We start from the raw sequence: 13,265 nt of genomic DNA, 5'->3' as shown, positions 1-13,265 counted from the left end.
AACACATCTTGTAACACAGAGTTAATGCCCTTCTGGCTCCAAAGAAATTATATATTTCTCCTTAGATCTAAAAAGGCATTAAAATCACTTATTTTAATATAGCATGTCTGGCTCTTAACATCAATATTTGTGGAGAACATCTTTCGATTGTTGAAATTCAGAAGGGCGAGATGTGGTACAATGACTTTCTGGCTCTGAACAGAGTATATGCATGTTGTATCTTTAGAGTGTACTAGATTAGATGTCTACCCACCAAACAAGTAACACGCTAGAGCCCTGGTAATATGTTGTTTTCTCAGCCCCTGGATTGGAAACAATTGCTTTGAAAACAAAGCAGAATGTATGATGCGTTTGACATTTTGTTGGATGATCCATAAACCACTTGTATTTCATGTCTTCCATAAGCCTTAAAGATAAAGTTGTGTTATGGTCATGCGGTTGCATTGTGAAAGAAATGTTGTGGAATCGAACAGAAAAAAGGTTGATCATCTAGCATATAAGTATTGTCATCAAAATGATAAGAAATTTGGCCCAGTCTTGGTAAAGTTACAAGCACTGTACATATAAAGATATATATGGGACTACACAAACATGTGGCATAAAAATCTGTCCCAATTTTGTGATCTTACATGCCATATTTAGAATATTAAGGGATTTGAAGAGCCATGCTTTTCAGGCAACATTTTTTCTCTGATGTTCTTACACACTTGCATAAAACAATGATGACGCTCACAATTTATTTTTCACCTCTTCCCAGAACTCAACCTTCTCTTTAAACTGTATCATCGAAAGGTTTTTAGAAATACTGCAATTCAACCTTGATCCTGAAGCTTATGATATGCCTCTGAAAAATTATATTAATAATTTTTGTTTTTTTGTTTTTTTGTTAATGCATCGCATCCCAGGGGCTGAATGGTACAATATTTTTACAAAAATGTTTACCTGATAACAAAATACACTAAATGGAATTACAATAATACAAGTAAACAAATTGTATGCAATTGTAAATTACTCATGAGTGTAAAACACACACTGGAGTCTACCATTAAATGAGTAGTACAATTTAAATGTAGACATGAAGGTTCAAAATATGCAATTTCTCATTGCATAAAATATAAAGATTTATGGTGAGAATCGTTTATATCACTTTGAACATTGATTTTGCAAATCTTTTGTCCAGTATTGTAGTTCCTCTTACCAATTTATCATTCAGATATTTAGAAGTCATGTGAGGTTATTGTTTAAGCTTGATTTTTATTTTAAGCTTGTTTCACTTTTACTCTGCTACATTCAGTATCAAATTTGATTTATACAGGACAAATGTAATTTGCCAAGATAATGTAAAAATATAATTGATTTGAGTCAAAATATTGAGAAAGAGCTTAATTTTTTTCATGTGACATTTGTACTTCTATGTAGTACATTTATTTTGCTAACTTCATTAATGTATACCAGTATTCATATTCATCCACACTCAACTTCAATATGCATACATACCATATTAACATTGATGCAATGCATACATTAAATCAGATACATGTATTAAAAATACTTTATTTGTTATATTTTGTATTTTCAGTTTATAGCTGCTCAGGACAAATTCTGGTTCTGGCTTTCACTGAATTCTGTTGTGGATTTCTTCACCATTCCTCCAATATTTGTATCCATCTATATGGTCAGAACATGGCTTGGTAAGTTTATTATCTTTAAATATCTTTTATAACATTGCCTCACCTTTTTCTTATGCATTTCGTTCCTGTTTTCACGAAGTGATGGTAGTGAGGAAATGCGATTTTCATTCACTACCGTCACTTCGTGATAAAAGGATGATTTCTCTCTTTCTTTCTTTTCTCTCTCAATCTCTCACCCTCTTACTCTATCACTCTCACATTCTCTCTCCCTCTCACACAAACACACTCACTCCCCCCTCCCCCTCATCCCTCTCTATCCCCCTCTCTCTCCCCTCTCTCTCCCCTCTCTCTCCCTTCCTCCCCTCTCTCTCCCTTCCTCCCCCTCTCTCTCCCTTCCTCCCCCTCTCTCTCCCTTCCTCCCCCTCTCTCTCCCTTCCTCCCCCTCTCTCTCCCTTCCTCCCCTCTCTCTCCCTTCCTCCCTCCCCCTCTCCCTCCCTCTCTCCCTCCCTCCCTCCCCCTCTCTCTCCCACCCTCCTCTCTCTCTCTCCCACCCTCCTCTCTCTCTCCCTTCCTCCCCCTCTCTCTCCCTTCCTCCCTCCCCTCTCTCTCCCTCCCTCCCCCTCTCTCTCCCTCCCTCCCCCTCTCTCTCCCTTCCTCCCTTCTCTCTCCCTTCCTCCCCCTCTCTCTCCCTCCCTCCCCCTCTCTCTCCCTCCCTCCCCCTCTCTCCCTTCCTCCCCCTCTCTCTCTCTCTCTCCCTCCCCCTCTCTCTCTCTCCTTGCCCTCCCCTCTCCCCCTTTCTCCCTCCTTCCCCTCTCCATCTTCTCCTTCTCCCTATGATGGAAGACATTATTCCTTGAGTTTGCCCAGCTGTTCAGGTGTTCATGTAGTATACACCTGGGAGTCGAGTGGAAATGTTCATATGAAAGATCACTCTTGCCAGCCCGCTACTAGACACCATACATGAATGATACTGGCCAGCAATGGAGGCCAACAAGGGTTTCTTACTACTCCTCATCCCAAATGTACAAATATTCCATGCTTCGGTGTAAAATATAACAAAATTTATAAAAGACACCAACAAAATAATCAGATTTTACTGAGGCCAAAGTGGAAATATAATGTCACGCGGCGAAATTCTGAATTTGTGGGTGAATATATATATATCGCATAATGAAATGCATGCAATATTTGTTAAATAAAATTTAAGGGTAATTGCAATCTCCTGCCTTCCTTCTGTTTTGAATACGGCCCTTTCGACTACATTCAGGTTGTCTCTGTGTCAAACATTCGCAGCTTAGACAATGAAAAAAATGGATACGCACAGGTAGAGAGGGGCACAGTCCAATTCACTTTTGTTCGCATTGTACTTTTCCAAAAAAAAATGCTTATTGTCACATGATAGCATCTCAGCCAATAGGATGCTCGGAACAAACACCATATTTTATATAATATTATTTTCTAACCTATTAAGTCCCCAATTGTTTTTATTATAAATGGCATTACCCATAGAACACTGGTCCAACTTTTACTAACACTTTGGTTGCTTTCTTCACCTCTCTGTACAGTCACTCATTTGCCACACATGCAATTTTGCACAAAACTACAGGCACCAATTGACGGAAGGATGCTTTGTGCAACACAGTGGCTTTACAAAATTATCCATTTTCAGCACTGATGGGCTCCTCTTTGACACCGATATAGGTTAATTTTGCGCTTGAATTCTTGAAGCCTTTGGTATATCTTCCCCATGATAAATACAATGTGGCACGGGTAGAGAACATGGAAAATTAATGGGGGATAGATTTTTTTTAATAAAAAAAATGTAGGAGGAAAGGGAGGGAGAGGTACAGAGAGGAAGAGAGAGAGAGAGAGAGAGAGAGAGAGTGAGTGGGAGGGAAGAGAGATATGGAGCACGGGAGTGGTAGAAAGAAAGAAAGAAATGTAGATAGACATTGACACAGAGAGAGAGAGGGAGAGAGAAGAGGGGGGGGGGGGAGAGGAATTACCCTGGACTATTAATCATGCCTATAATTACGGTGTTTTATGAGATGAAATGAACTACTAATCACCTCTGTAGCCCTCAATTAGTTAACGACAACGTTTGTATTATGTCTATACTGTAGCTTTGATCATTAAATTGATCCTCCAGTGAGATACCAGGAGGCCATATGACACAAACATCTGTTGAGAGCCAGAAGGGCGTTAGCTCTGGGTTAGATGATATTAGGGAATGCCCTTGCGGCTCGTATGTTAACAGCTAAAAGAGATCCTGTAAAGCGATACCAGGGGCCATATTGAGACTGAAGGGTGTTAATTCTACTATGGAAGATATTTGTTAATGTCTGTCTGGCTCTCATGCCTATGTAGCCATGATCATGGGCATTCATGTAGTCAAGGGGGGGGGGAGCTTGGGGTTATGTGCCCCTTCTCCCCCCCCCCCCCCTCTCCGGTACCTCCCCACAAACAATTTAATACAAATTCAAAAATAAAAGAGAGGTTGTTCTTTGATGTTTAGTAACGCCGCACATTAAAGCTATGTCATGCCTTGGAAATGTCCAGTTTTAATACATTAACATGCAATGTTTCGCTCCCTCACAGAATATACAATTTAATTGTATGATTTAGCCTGCTTCCCCCACCAAAAAGTTCTGGTCCCAACTATAAAAAAAAGAAAAAAGTGATGACCCCCCCCCCCCCACTAGTGCCCAGACTAAAGAGTCCTGGCTACGCCACTAATTATAAGAGAGATACTCTAAAAGAGGTATGATAGGTGATATGTTTAGAGCCATAAGGCTTTTAACTCGGTGCTAATTATTATGAGTTAATGCCCTTCTGGCTCACAGCAGGACAATCAAGCTGTATGGCTATGGAATAAAATAGGCTTGGACATACCATCAACTTAATTCTTGATGAATCGGGATGGGTGCGTCACCAAGGCGGACTGTTAAAATTGCAGGGTAATATTAAAATCTCTTCCTTCTCCCCACTCAAAGCATTTTATCTAATGAGGGTTGAAAGGGGCATGAAGTTCAAAGTGTACCAATCACAAAAACATGTTGTGTTCTTTATGTATGGGTTCCATGTTGCCATACTGTAGTTAAACTATATGAGCTTTAAATATTTCTCTGACAAAGAGCTATTGCAGTTTGAATACAATCCCAACGAACTGTAAATCCCCTTAGTGAGTAAACTACGCAATGCATGCATACATGCTCAAATAGAATAGGAAGCGCACAGACAAATGACTTCGGTTTCGTACAAGCCCTTTTTGCTGGGTATTATGTCATCCTTTAATTTCTTCATACTCCTTAATAGACTACCAGGTAAAGTTTTTTGAGGTTGATTTTATTCACTTTCTTGCTATACTCAAATTATTTTTTCCAGATCATTGGTACACTTCAATCCCTGTCTGACTGTTCGAAAAATATTTGTTGTTCATGACACAATAGCAAAATATTCTCCATAAAGGATAAAAACAAACATAGGCATTGACAAAGTACACGTACAAAGAAATTAGATGTAGACAGCATGACCAATAGGCATTTGCGTATATATCTAGACTTTTACAGTTCATGGCATTTCTATAAATGTATTTATCTTAATCAAAGTTTGTCCGCTGTATATTGAACGTGCGCAGTTTAAGTGGAGCCGTGGGTCTGTTTTAATGCAGCTCTTCATTAATGAACTGCGCAGAGAACCTTAATGAATTGCGAGTGACGTGGAGGATACCCCTAAATCTACCCTTGGCGGTTCAAGCGAGGGCTTTGGTCCGCATTTTGACGAAGCCGCAGGCGTGTCACGTAGCCCAGGGTGAATGCACTCTGCATGCAAAAACAGATTTAGGGGATTTGGGGAAGAATGGTGGAAATCTTGAAGGACACCCAAAATACAGCCTGAAACGTTCCCATTTCACTTTAATCAATGTTTCTAAAAGGCAAAGTGATATGAATTGTGAATGTCTCTGTAATTCAAAGCTCTTTAATTCGATTCATATTACATCTGTCCCAAGGCCAAAAGAGCTTTAACTCTCATCCTTTAATACAGACTTAAACCCCTACTGGCTCTAAACAGACAATTTCTTTAAATCAATTTTACCCCCATTTTGTGAAGGTATTCAATATTGTCCGTTTGGACTTAGAAGGGAGTTGATGCTATCTAAAATAATATGATCTAACGTCCTTTTGGCTCCAATGAGATAGTATGCAGAGTATCATGAGAATATTTCCAAAGCATGATGCTGTAATAGATAGGAAAAGACCTGAGATTGTGTAGAGCAAGTAGCTTTTGTCGGGTATGCCTTAAATACATTCATGTGTGTGTGTGTGTGTGTGTGTGTACAAAATAAGTATCATCTAGAGTAGATGTGGAATTATCTATCTTGTAAAATACCCTTTTTTCAAGTAGATAGCATATTTTGTCTGTTTGGAGCCTCTACCTTGAAAGCTTCGTGTTTTCTTCTCTTCCCTCCCTCCCACCCTCCTTCCCCTCCCACTATCTCTATCTCCCCCTTCCTCCCCCTCTCCCTCTCTCTTCCTCCCCTTCTTTCTCCCCTCCCTCCCCTTCCCTCTCTCCCCCTCCATCCCCTTCCCTCTCTCCCCCTCCATCCCCTTCCCTCTCTCCCCCTCCATCCCCTTCCCTCTCTCCCCCTCCATCCCCTTCCCTCTCTCCCCCTCCCTCCCCTTCCCTCTGTCCCCCTCCATCCCCTTCCCTCTGTCCCCCTCCATCCCCTTCCCTCTCTCCCCCTCCATCCCCTTCCCTCTCTCCCCCTCCATCCCCTTCTCTCTCTCCCCCTCCATCCCCTTCCCTCTCTCCCCCTCCCTCCCCTTCCCTCTCTCCCCCTCCATCCCCTTCCCTCTCTCCCCCTCCATCCCCTTCTCTCTCTCCTATATTCTTTTCTGACCCCCCTCTCTCTTTCTCTGTCTCCCTCCCCCTCTGTCTCCCTCTCTCTCTCTCTCTCTCTCTCTCTCTCTCTCTCTCTCTCCATTCTGGTATCTCAATTCTGGTATCTTTTTTCTGACACCTCTGTCTCTGTCTTTCTGTCTTTCTCTCCCCTGTTCATGTATCTAACACCTCTTCTCTTGTGCTGCTCTTTCCCTTCTCTCTCTCTCTCTCTCTCTCTCTCTCTCTCTCTCTCTCTCTCTCTCGTTTCCCCTTGCCTGTCACTTTTCTTCTCTCTTTACTTCTTTTTTTCTTGTTGCTATTTCCTTCTCTGTCCATCTGTTCTTTGTTTTAAATCTCTTTTTTATATTTTGAGATTTCTTTCATGTTTTCACCCTCTAATATCACTTCTAGCCTTTTTTATTTAAAATTATTATGTATATATGCAGTTAATTATTCGCTTTTGAATTATGTTGTTAAAAATAAACATGTACCAGTATTTGAATTCTCAATTCCTCTATTCTATATTATTTTTTAATCTTAGGCCTGAGATTCTTGAGGGCACTTCGTCTCATGCAGCTTTCAGAGATTCTCCAGTTCCTGAGTATTCTCAGGACCAGCAACTCCATCAAGCTTCTCAACCTGGTTACACTCTTATTAACACTCTGGCTGGGATTCGCAGGCATCATACACCTGGTAAGGAGTCTAAGTTTATCTCTTAAATGCTGAGCAGTAAACTTGAATAAGTTTAACACAGGTAAAGGCTGGCAACCCATTCAATGTTGCTAGACCGGGTAAGATCGTAACTACAATATTCCTGTGACTTCAATAAAAGTTTCATGTTCATAGATAACCTGATAATTGTCAATGCATAATGCATTAGAAAGTAGGTGATTTATAATATTAATAGAATGAAAAATTCATTAATCAAATGGATAATTTCAACAAAATTCATTGATTAATAAATTGTCAGAGATGTAGTGATATATTTAAGTTTTAGGTTTGGTTCGGTTAGGGTTGGGTTTGCATGTATAGGTATAGTAATGGGGTCAGGGTTGATGCTTAGAATTACTTTACAGTAGCAAACGATTGTGGAGCAACGTGTGCTACTAGAGGAGGTGTCGCACAATCGTTTTAATTACATGACCATGGCATTCAACGTCACTGGACCTTACTGATACATCTATTCTTGTTTGTCCATGCATGCAGTTGAAATTGAGAATAGAATTTGGCATGCTTCATAGTGATGTATGTGAGAAGGCAGTGTTGGGAGAGAGCTTAAAAATGAACTTAAAGGGATCAGTCAGGTTAGGTCACCTCGAATAATGAAAACAATTCTTTTAGTAAAAGTGGAGTAGACATAAAATCACCTGTATAATCTGACCATTAGGTCAGTAATCATCTAAAGAGCATTAAATCCTAGAGCAATACAAGATAATTGTACGTTTAATACCTGCATAGAAATGAATTGCATCAAATTAGGCCGTTTGTGCTTTGGGAAATCTAATGCGTGTCACTTTTTCCTTTATTTAGAGTGCAGTTTTAGTATCAAACTTGCAATATTATGTTTGCAGAAGTAATGTTAGGAGCCGCTATTTTTGATAGAGGATACCAATAAGAAACCACAAACATACAGAGACAGAGATGAAAAAAAAGTTGTTCATCCCCATTAAAACAGATTAAAGAAATCACATGTATTTGTGAAGGCAGGCAATGAATACTATGAGGCATGATGTCTGGAAAGGTTACTGAGTTTTGTATTTCAAAAGCCAATTTATACATTATATTAGGGTGCGCATACAAGAGCACCTGCCTGCATCAATTTACAGGGAAGATAATGAGATGCAGGAAAAAGCATTTTCATTAGCAGAAAAAGAAATGAGATGAGGTAAAGGGGCAGAAGAAGAAGTAGGAGAAGGAGAAAGATTGAGGAAGAAATATGGAGATGAAATAAATCTTCCAACGTTCAGAAAAGAGAAAAATATATGTTTGTGAGTAAACTTTCCCAATCAAATACATATTTCAGTCACATACAGTACATAGGCTTACACTTTGCATTATTTATCATTGAGGAAAATAGAGAGAGGGAGAGATGAAAAACAATACCTCATACATTTGCAGAAAAGAAAGATATGTAGATGTCTTTGAATAAGCCTTCCGAAGCAAATACAAAGTTCAGTCACATACAGTATATAGGCCTATAACACTTTGCATCAATCTTGGAGGAAAATAGAGAGAGAGATAAGAACAAAACAATGCTAATACATTTGAAATAGAGAAAGATATATATGTTTGTGAATAAGCTTTCCCAATCAAATAAATATGTCAGTCACATACAACTTACATAGGCTTCAGTTTGCATTAGTTGTCATAGAGGAAAATAGAGAGAGATTTAAAAAAAAAAACAATGCTCATACATCTGAAGAAGAGAAAGACATATAGATGTCTGTGAATAAACCTTCCGAAGCACAATGCAGGAGCCCCTCGAGCCGTTGGATCTTCAAACGGGGGTTGAATCCATTTTCCCATAATGAGATTATTTGCGGGAATTCTAATAAAACATGCAGCAATTGGCAGTGCAGGCGCGAGGGAAGGTAATTGCCAATCGCAAGCGCGTGTACAGAATAAAACCTTTGGCGTGAGGCTTTTGAATCTTGCATTCATTTCATTTCGCTCATTCTATGCAGCATTTGAATGCACCTGCTTAAGGGATGGACGTAATGCTGAAATAACAAATTGATTCTTGCTTTCCCATTAATTACATTTGCTGTCTTTGAGGGTAGTAGCCTTCAGGAGCAAGGTTTCAGTCACAATTTGTTTTTTATTTGCAAAGCGCTGACAAAATATAGTGGCTGAATTTTTCATGTAGAGAAGTTATATACAATTAATTATCCAACACACCACAACATCTGATACATCCTGTAGAACAATATTTCTTGAATTGCAATTTTAAACAGATAAATGCCCTTTTAACTAAGGAAAATAAATAAACCATAATATTCAATACTGAAAAAGACGTATTTTCAAATAATGTTTAAAATAATCTTCTGTAACTAAGACATAAGAAAAATCAATCAATCATAAAATTTAAAATATCTTAATGTATTTTTAAAGTTGGTTTTTTTCCTTCCGACAACAAGATGAAGACCAAAAAAAAATTGGAAAAAAATTATTTTAATGCCCTTGAGCTTGTTTTATCTTTTCTTTGTTTACTTTCAGGTATTGAAATAAAGACAATCAATTAGCATGGAATCTGATGCATATTTTTATTATTTCACAAATTGCAATTCAAACACTAGCTAATGCTCTTTTAATTTATGGCTATATAGCATTGGATTATAGTAACAAAGATAGTATCAAAAACCACAAATAAATGAATTATTGAATAATATGTCTTCGGTTCTTACTTTAGATTCCATGAAACAATTTAACATAGTCATCAATGTAGCTGAATCAATTAAGTGTAGAATGTAAAAAGAAATGTCCTTGAAAGTTTTAAGGAAAATAATGAACTATCTACAGGTAGCTATTGTTGTTATCAGAGCTATTGTTGGTATTATCATCTTTTATACTGATCTTTACCATATTCCATATGTATCTTTTATTATTTGTATGTATTTTATGATTATGGTTAATCAAAATATCTTGAATCCTTATTATTCATGATATTCAGTACTCTATTTTTGACCCGAATCCTCATTCTTTTTAATCAATGTCACTTCCAGGTGGAGAATTCAGGTGACCCTTGGTTGCAATTTGCCAACAAGCAGCCCCTCTCATATTGGACGTGTATTTATTTCCTGGTCGTTACCATGTCAACAGTCGGCTACGGTGATGTGTATGCCAAAACGGTCCTTGGAAGGATCTTTGCCACTCTTTTCATCTTCGGCGGCTTGGTGAGTCGATTTTAGCCATCGTTGATTATTCCTTTCTGTTCTGGCCTATTGTTTTTGTGTTTTTTTCTCTTTTTTCTATAGAAATTGGTTTATCAACAACAATTTGTTGTTGTTGTTGAACGTTTTAGCCCTCCATAGGCTATTTTATTGAGTCAAACAAAACATTTTACAATTCAATGAAATGAAGTCTTTCTAATTCAAATAAAACAGAATACTTTCACATTTCTCTCCTTGTTGTTCATACAAACAAATGTTGAAGTGCCAGCCATTTAGTAAAAAAATTGTTATACATACCAGATGTAAAATGAAAATATCTCTCATATTCATAATATTTAATAATTTTCTTCAAAGAACTAAAATGTGATAATTTGTTATTGAGCTTTTATACGATTAGTTGATGCTTATAAATCAAAGTCACAATAAAAGTATGGTTCAACATTAGTCCAAAGTCTAGTAACGTTGCGGATACAATATGAACAAATAAAACATTCAACAGCAAAATACAGTATAGGAAATATATGAATCAAACTTAATGAATGGTAAAATTACATGTTGAGTTGGTGAAAAGAAAGAATTTTTATTGTACAATTTAGACAAATAGGTAGGAATAAATTACACAAAATGTAATATTGCAAATTTGAAATGTCATTTTGTAAGTTTAATTGTTTGCGGATTGAGAAGTAAAATCACCATGGCACAAAAGAGAGAAGCAGGCCAGCGAAATCCAGAGGGGGGAATCTAACAAAGGAAAATAATTTCTTTGGTATTGATCATACAAGGAATGTCCAGCAAGTGGTCACTGTAGACAGGTGGCCTTTTCTTGGCAGGTTATACAGTACTTTAACAAAAGTTGCTGCCCATAACAAAGGCCCTATAGATACTCACATATCTATGTTTTCAGATAAAGAAATAAGAATTGCGTTTACATTTATGTTTTTGTAAAAAGTATGCATTTTACTGCAACAAATATGAACAAGCCAGTCAATATTCTACCTTTTTTCATTAATTTTATTTCTCTTTGTCATAATGTGTTTGAATATTACTGGAAAAATGTTAACAATGGTAATGACTTTTCATCCTTCAACAGGCCTTGTTTGCCACAGTGGTACCTGAAATCTATGAAATCTTAAGCCAGAGAGGAAAATACAGTGGATCATTACAGTCAGAAAAGGGCAAAAAGTAAGTTCATGAAAGCATTCATTGTATCTTCCCAGGCCTACACGATTCATGTTACAGTCTTTTGGTTGTAAAGTGTTTGAATATGGATAGAAATGTTAACGGTGAAATTGAATGTCAATTGATTTATTTTGAATGCTGAGTGCCAGAAGGGCGTTCAAGATAATCTTGAATTCCAGAAACATTAATTCCGACAAAATCCAGTTACCGGTATCTTTAAATTCCACTTTATTTGTATGAGGGAAACACAAAAGATGGTCTTTATATGCAGGTGGTCTTTATGTACAGGTTCTTCTAGTACACATTTCAATGAGAAACCATTTTCAGGGGAAATTAGAAAATGCAGTCTCTATAGACAGGTGGTCTTTATATGCAGGTTGCTCCTAAAGCAGGTTTCACTGTGTATAACTACAGAGTAAGATGTAAAATAAAGAGGGTGTTCCTTGAACATTGTCTAGTGTCGTTTGTATTTGATTTTCATTATACAGTCAAACCTGTCTATAGTGACTGCCCAAGGGAAACTCAAAAAGTGATCTTTGTAGACCGGTTCGTTTAGTACATGTTTCAATGAGAAACCATTTTCAAGGGAAACAAAAAATGTGGTCTTTGTAGACAGGTGGTCACTAAAGCAGATTTGACTGTACATAGTATAGTAAATTCCTTTCCAGCTCAATCAGACATTATTAATCACTCAACAATTATGCCATGATGTTATGCTTTGATTCACTCATTAGTGTAGTACATTGTGATGAAAATACAAAATTCCAGGGAAGTGGAAACCCTATATAATCATCTATTGTACCCTGCTTTTGTAAAGCGTAATGCAAGCGTTAGATTACAATCTGTAACAGTGGTTGGCTACTCTTACGATACATTGTGTTTCACCAGAGGAGAAATAAGGGGCGTAGCCTAATCATGTATGTTTCATGTATGTATCACACTTTATATGTTTGCTGCTCTATGCACATGAATGAAAGATAATGTTGTCCGCTAAGAGTCAGAAGGTCATTAATCCTCATCCGTTAAAACATAGCAAAAATGCATGCTTTCTGCCCCTCAACCGACTAGTATATTCATGTGCTGATGAGGAAAATCAAATTTTTATCAAGGCCACGGCTAACACCGGCTCCCCATCAAAGCCGACACCGTCGATCACCTGACACTTGATTGAAGGGGTTGTTTACATCCAAAATACAGACGTTGTATGTGGGTCCTTGATATGCCGTCGAAGCGTTACTGATGCGCTCCTTACACGATTACCCTAACCTGGGAACGCATTGTAGCGGAAGAGATGGAGAATATCTTATTCTTTTTGAAGGAAGGGCTGGCTGGCTGTCTGGTCGAATGTCGACCTTTTTAATGGGGGCATGGAGTAAGGTGCGCGTTGATGAAGCCTCGATGTCTCGTCCTTATTATTTTGGGCAAGAGATGCTCCAAAATGCAGCAGTGGCGATGTCATCACCCTTTGACATCTTTTCTTTCTTCTTGATTTCTAATTGTTATCATGATAAGCTAGGGATGCAAACTCAGTGGGAAAAAAAAATTATTTCTGGGGATCCATATCCTATTTTTTAGAAATTTGGGGGGGCCATTTTTTCCATTTCGTAGGCTACTTTCCTCAGGGGCTAGTTTTTTCATTAATTCATAAAAGGATACAGTTTGTTGAATTTATTTAGTAGGCTCA

General features: G+C 37.9%; 1 protein-coding gene across 1 annotated transcript in view; it reads left to right on the top strand.

Moving 5' to 3' along the window:
- The window catches only part of LOC115921842 (calcium-activated potassium channel subunit alpha-1-like), an 18,515-nt gene extending 6,366 nt beyond the window's left edge, over window positions 1–12,149 (top strand). The window contains exons 3-6 of the mRNA XM_030980088.1: window positions 1,580–1,691; window positions 7,054–7,205; window positions 10,235–10,405; window positions 11,493–12,149. Coding sequence (XP_030835948.1) covers window positions 1,580–1,691; window positions 7,054–7,205; window positions 10,235–10,405; window positions 11,493–11,588 — 531 coding nt within the window. The 3' untranslated portion in view covers window positions 11,589–12,149. The remainder of the gene's footprint in view (window positions 1–1,579; window positions 1,692–7,053; window positions 7,206–10,234; window positions 10,406–11,492) is intronic.
- Window positions 12,150–13,265: the final 1,116 nt, after the last annotated feature.

The sequence above is a fragment of the Strongylocentrotus purpuratus genome, unplaced genomic scaffold, assembly GCF_000002235.5.
Source record: "Strongylocentrotus purpuratus isolate Spur 01 unplaced genomic scaffold, Spur_5.0 spur5_scaffold_10, whole genome shotgun sequence".
In the NCBI taxonomy this organism is placed as follows: domain Eukaryota; kingdom Metazoa; phylum Echinodermata; class Echinoidea; order Camarodonta; family Strongylocentrotidae; genus Strongylocentrotus; species Strongylocentrotus purpuratus.
This window is presented reverse-complemented; position numbering and strand designations above follow the sequence as displayed.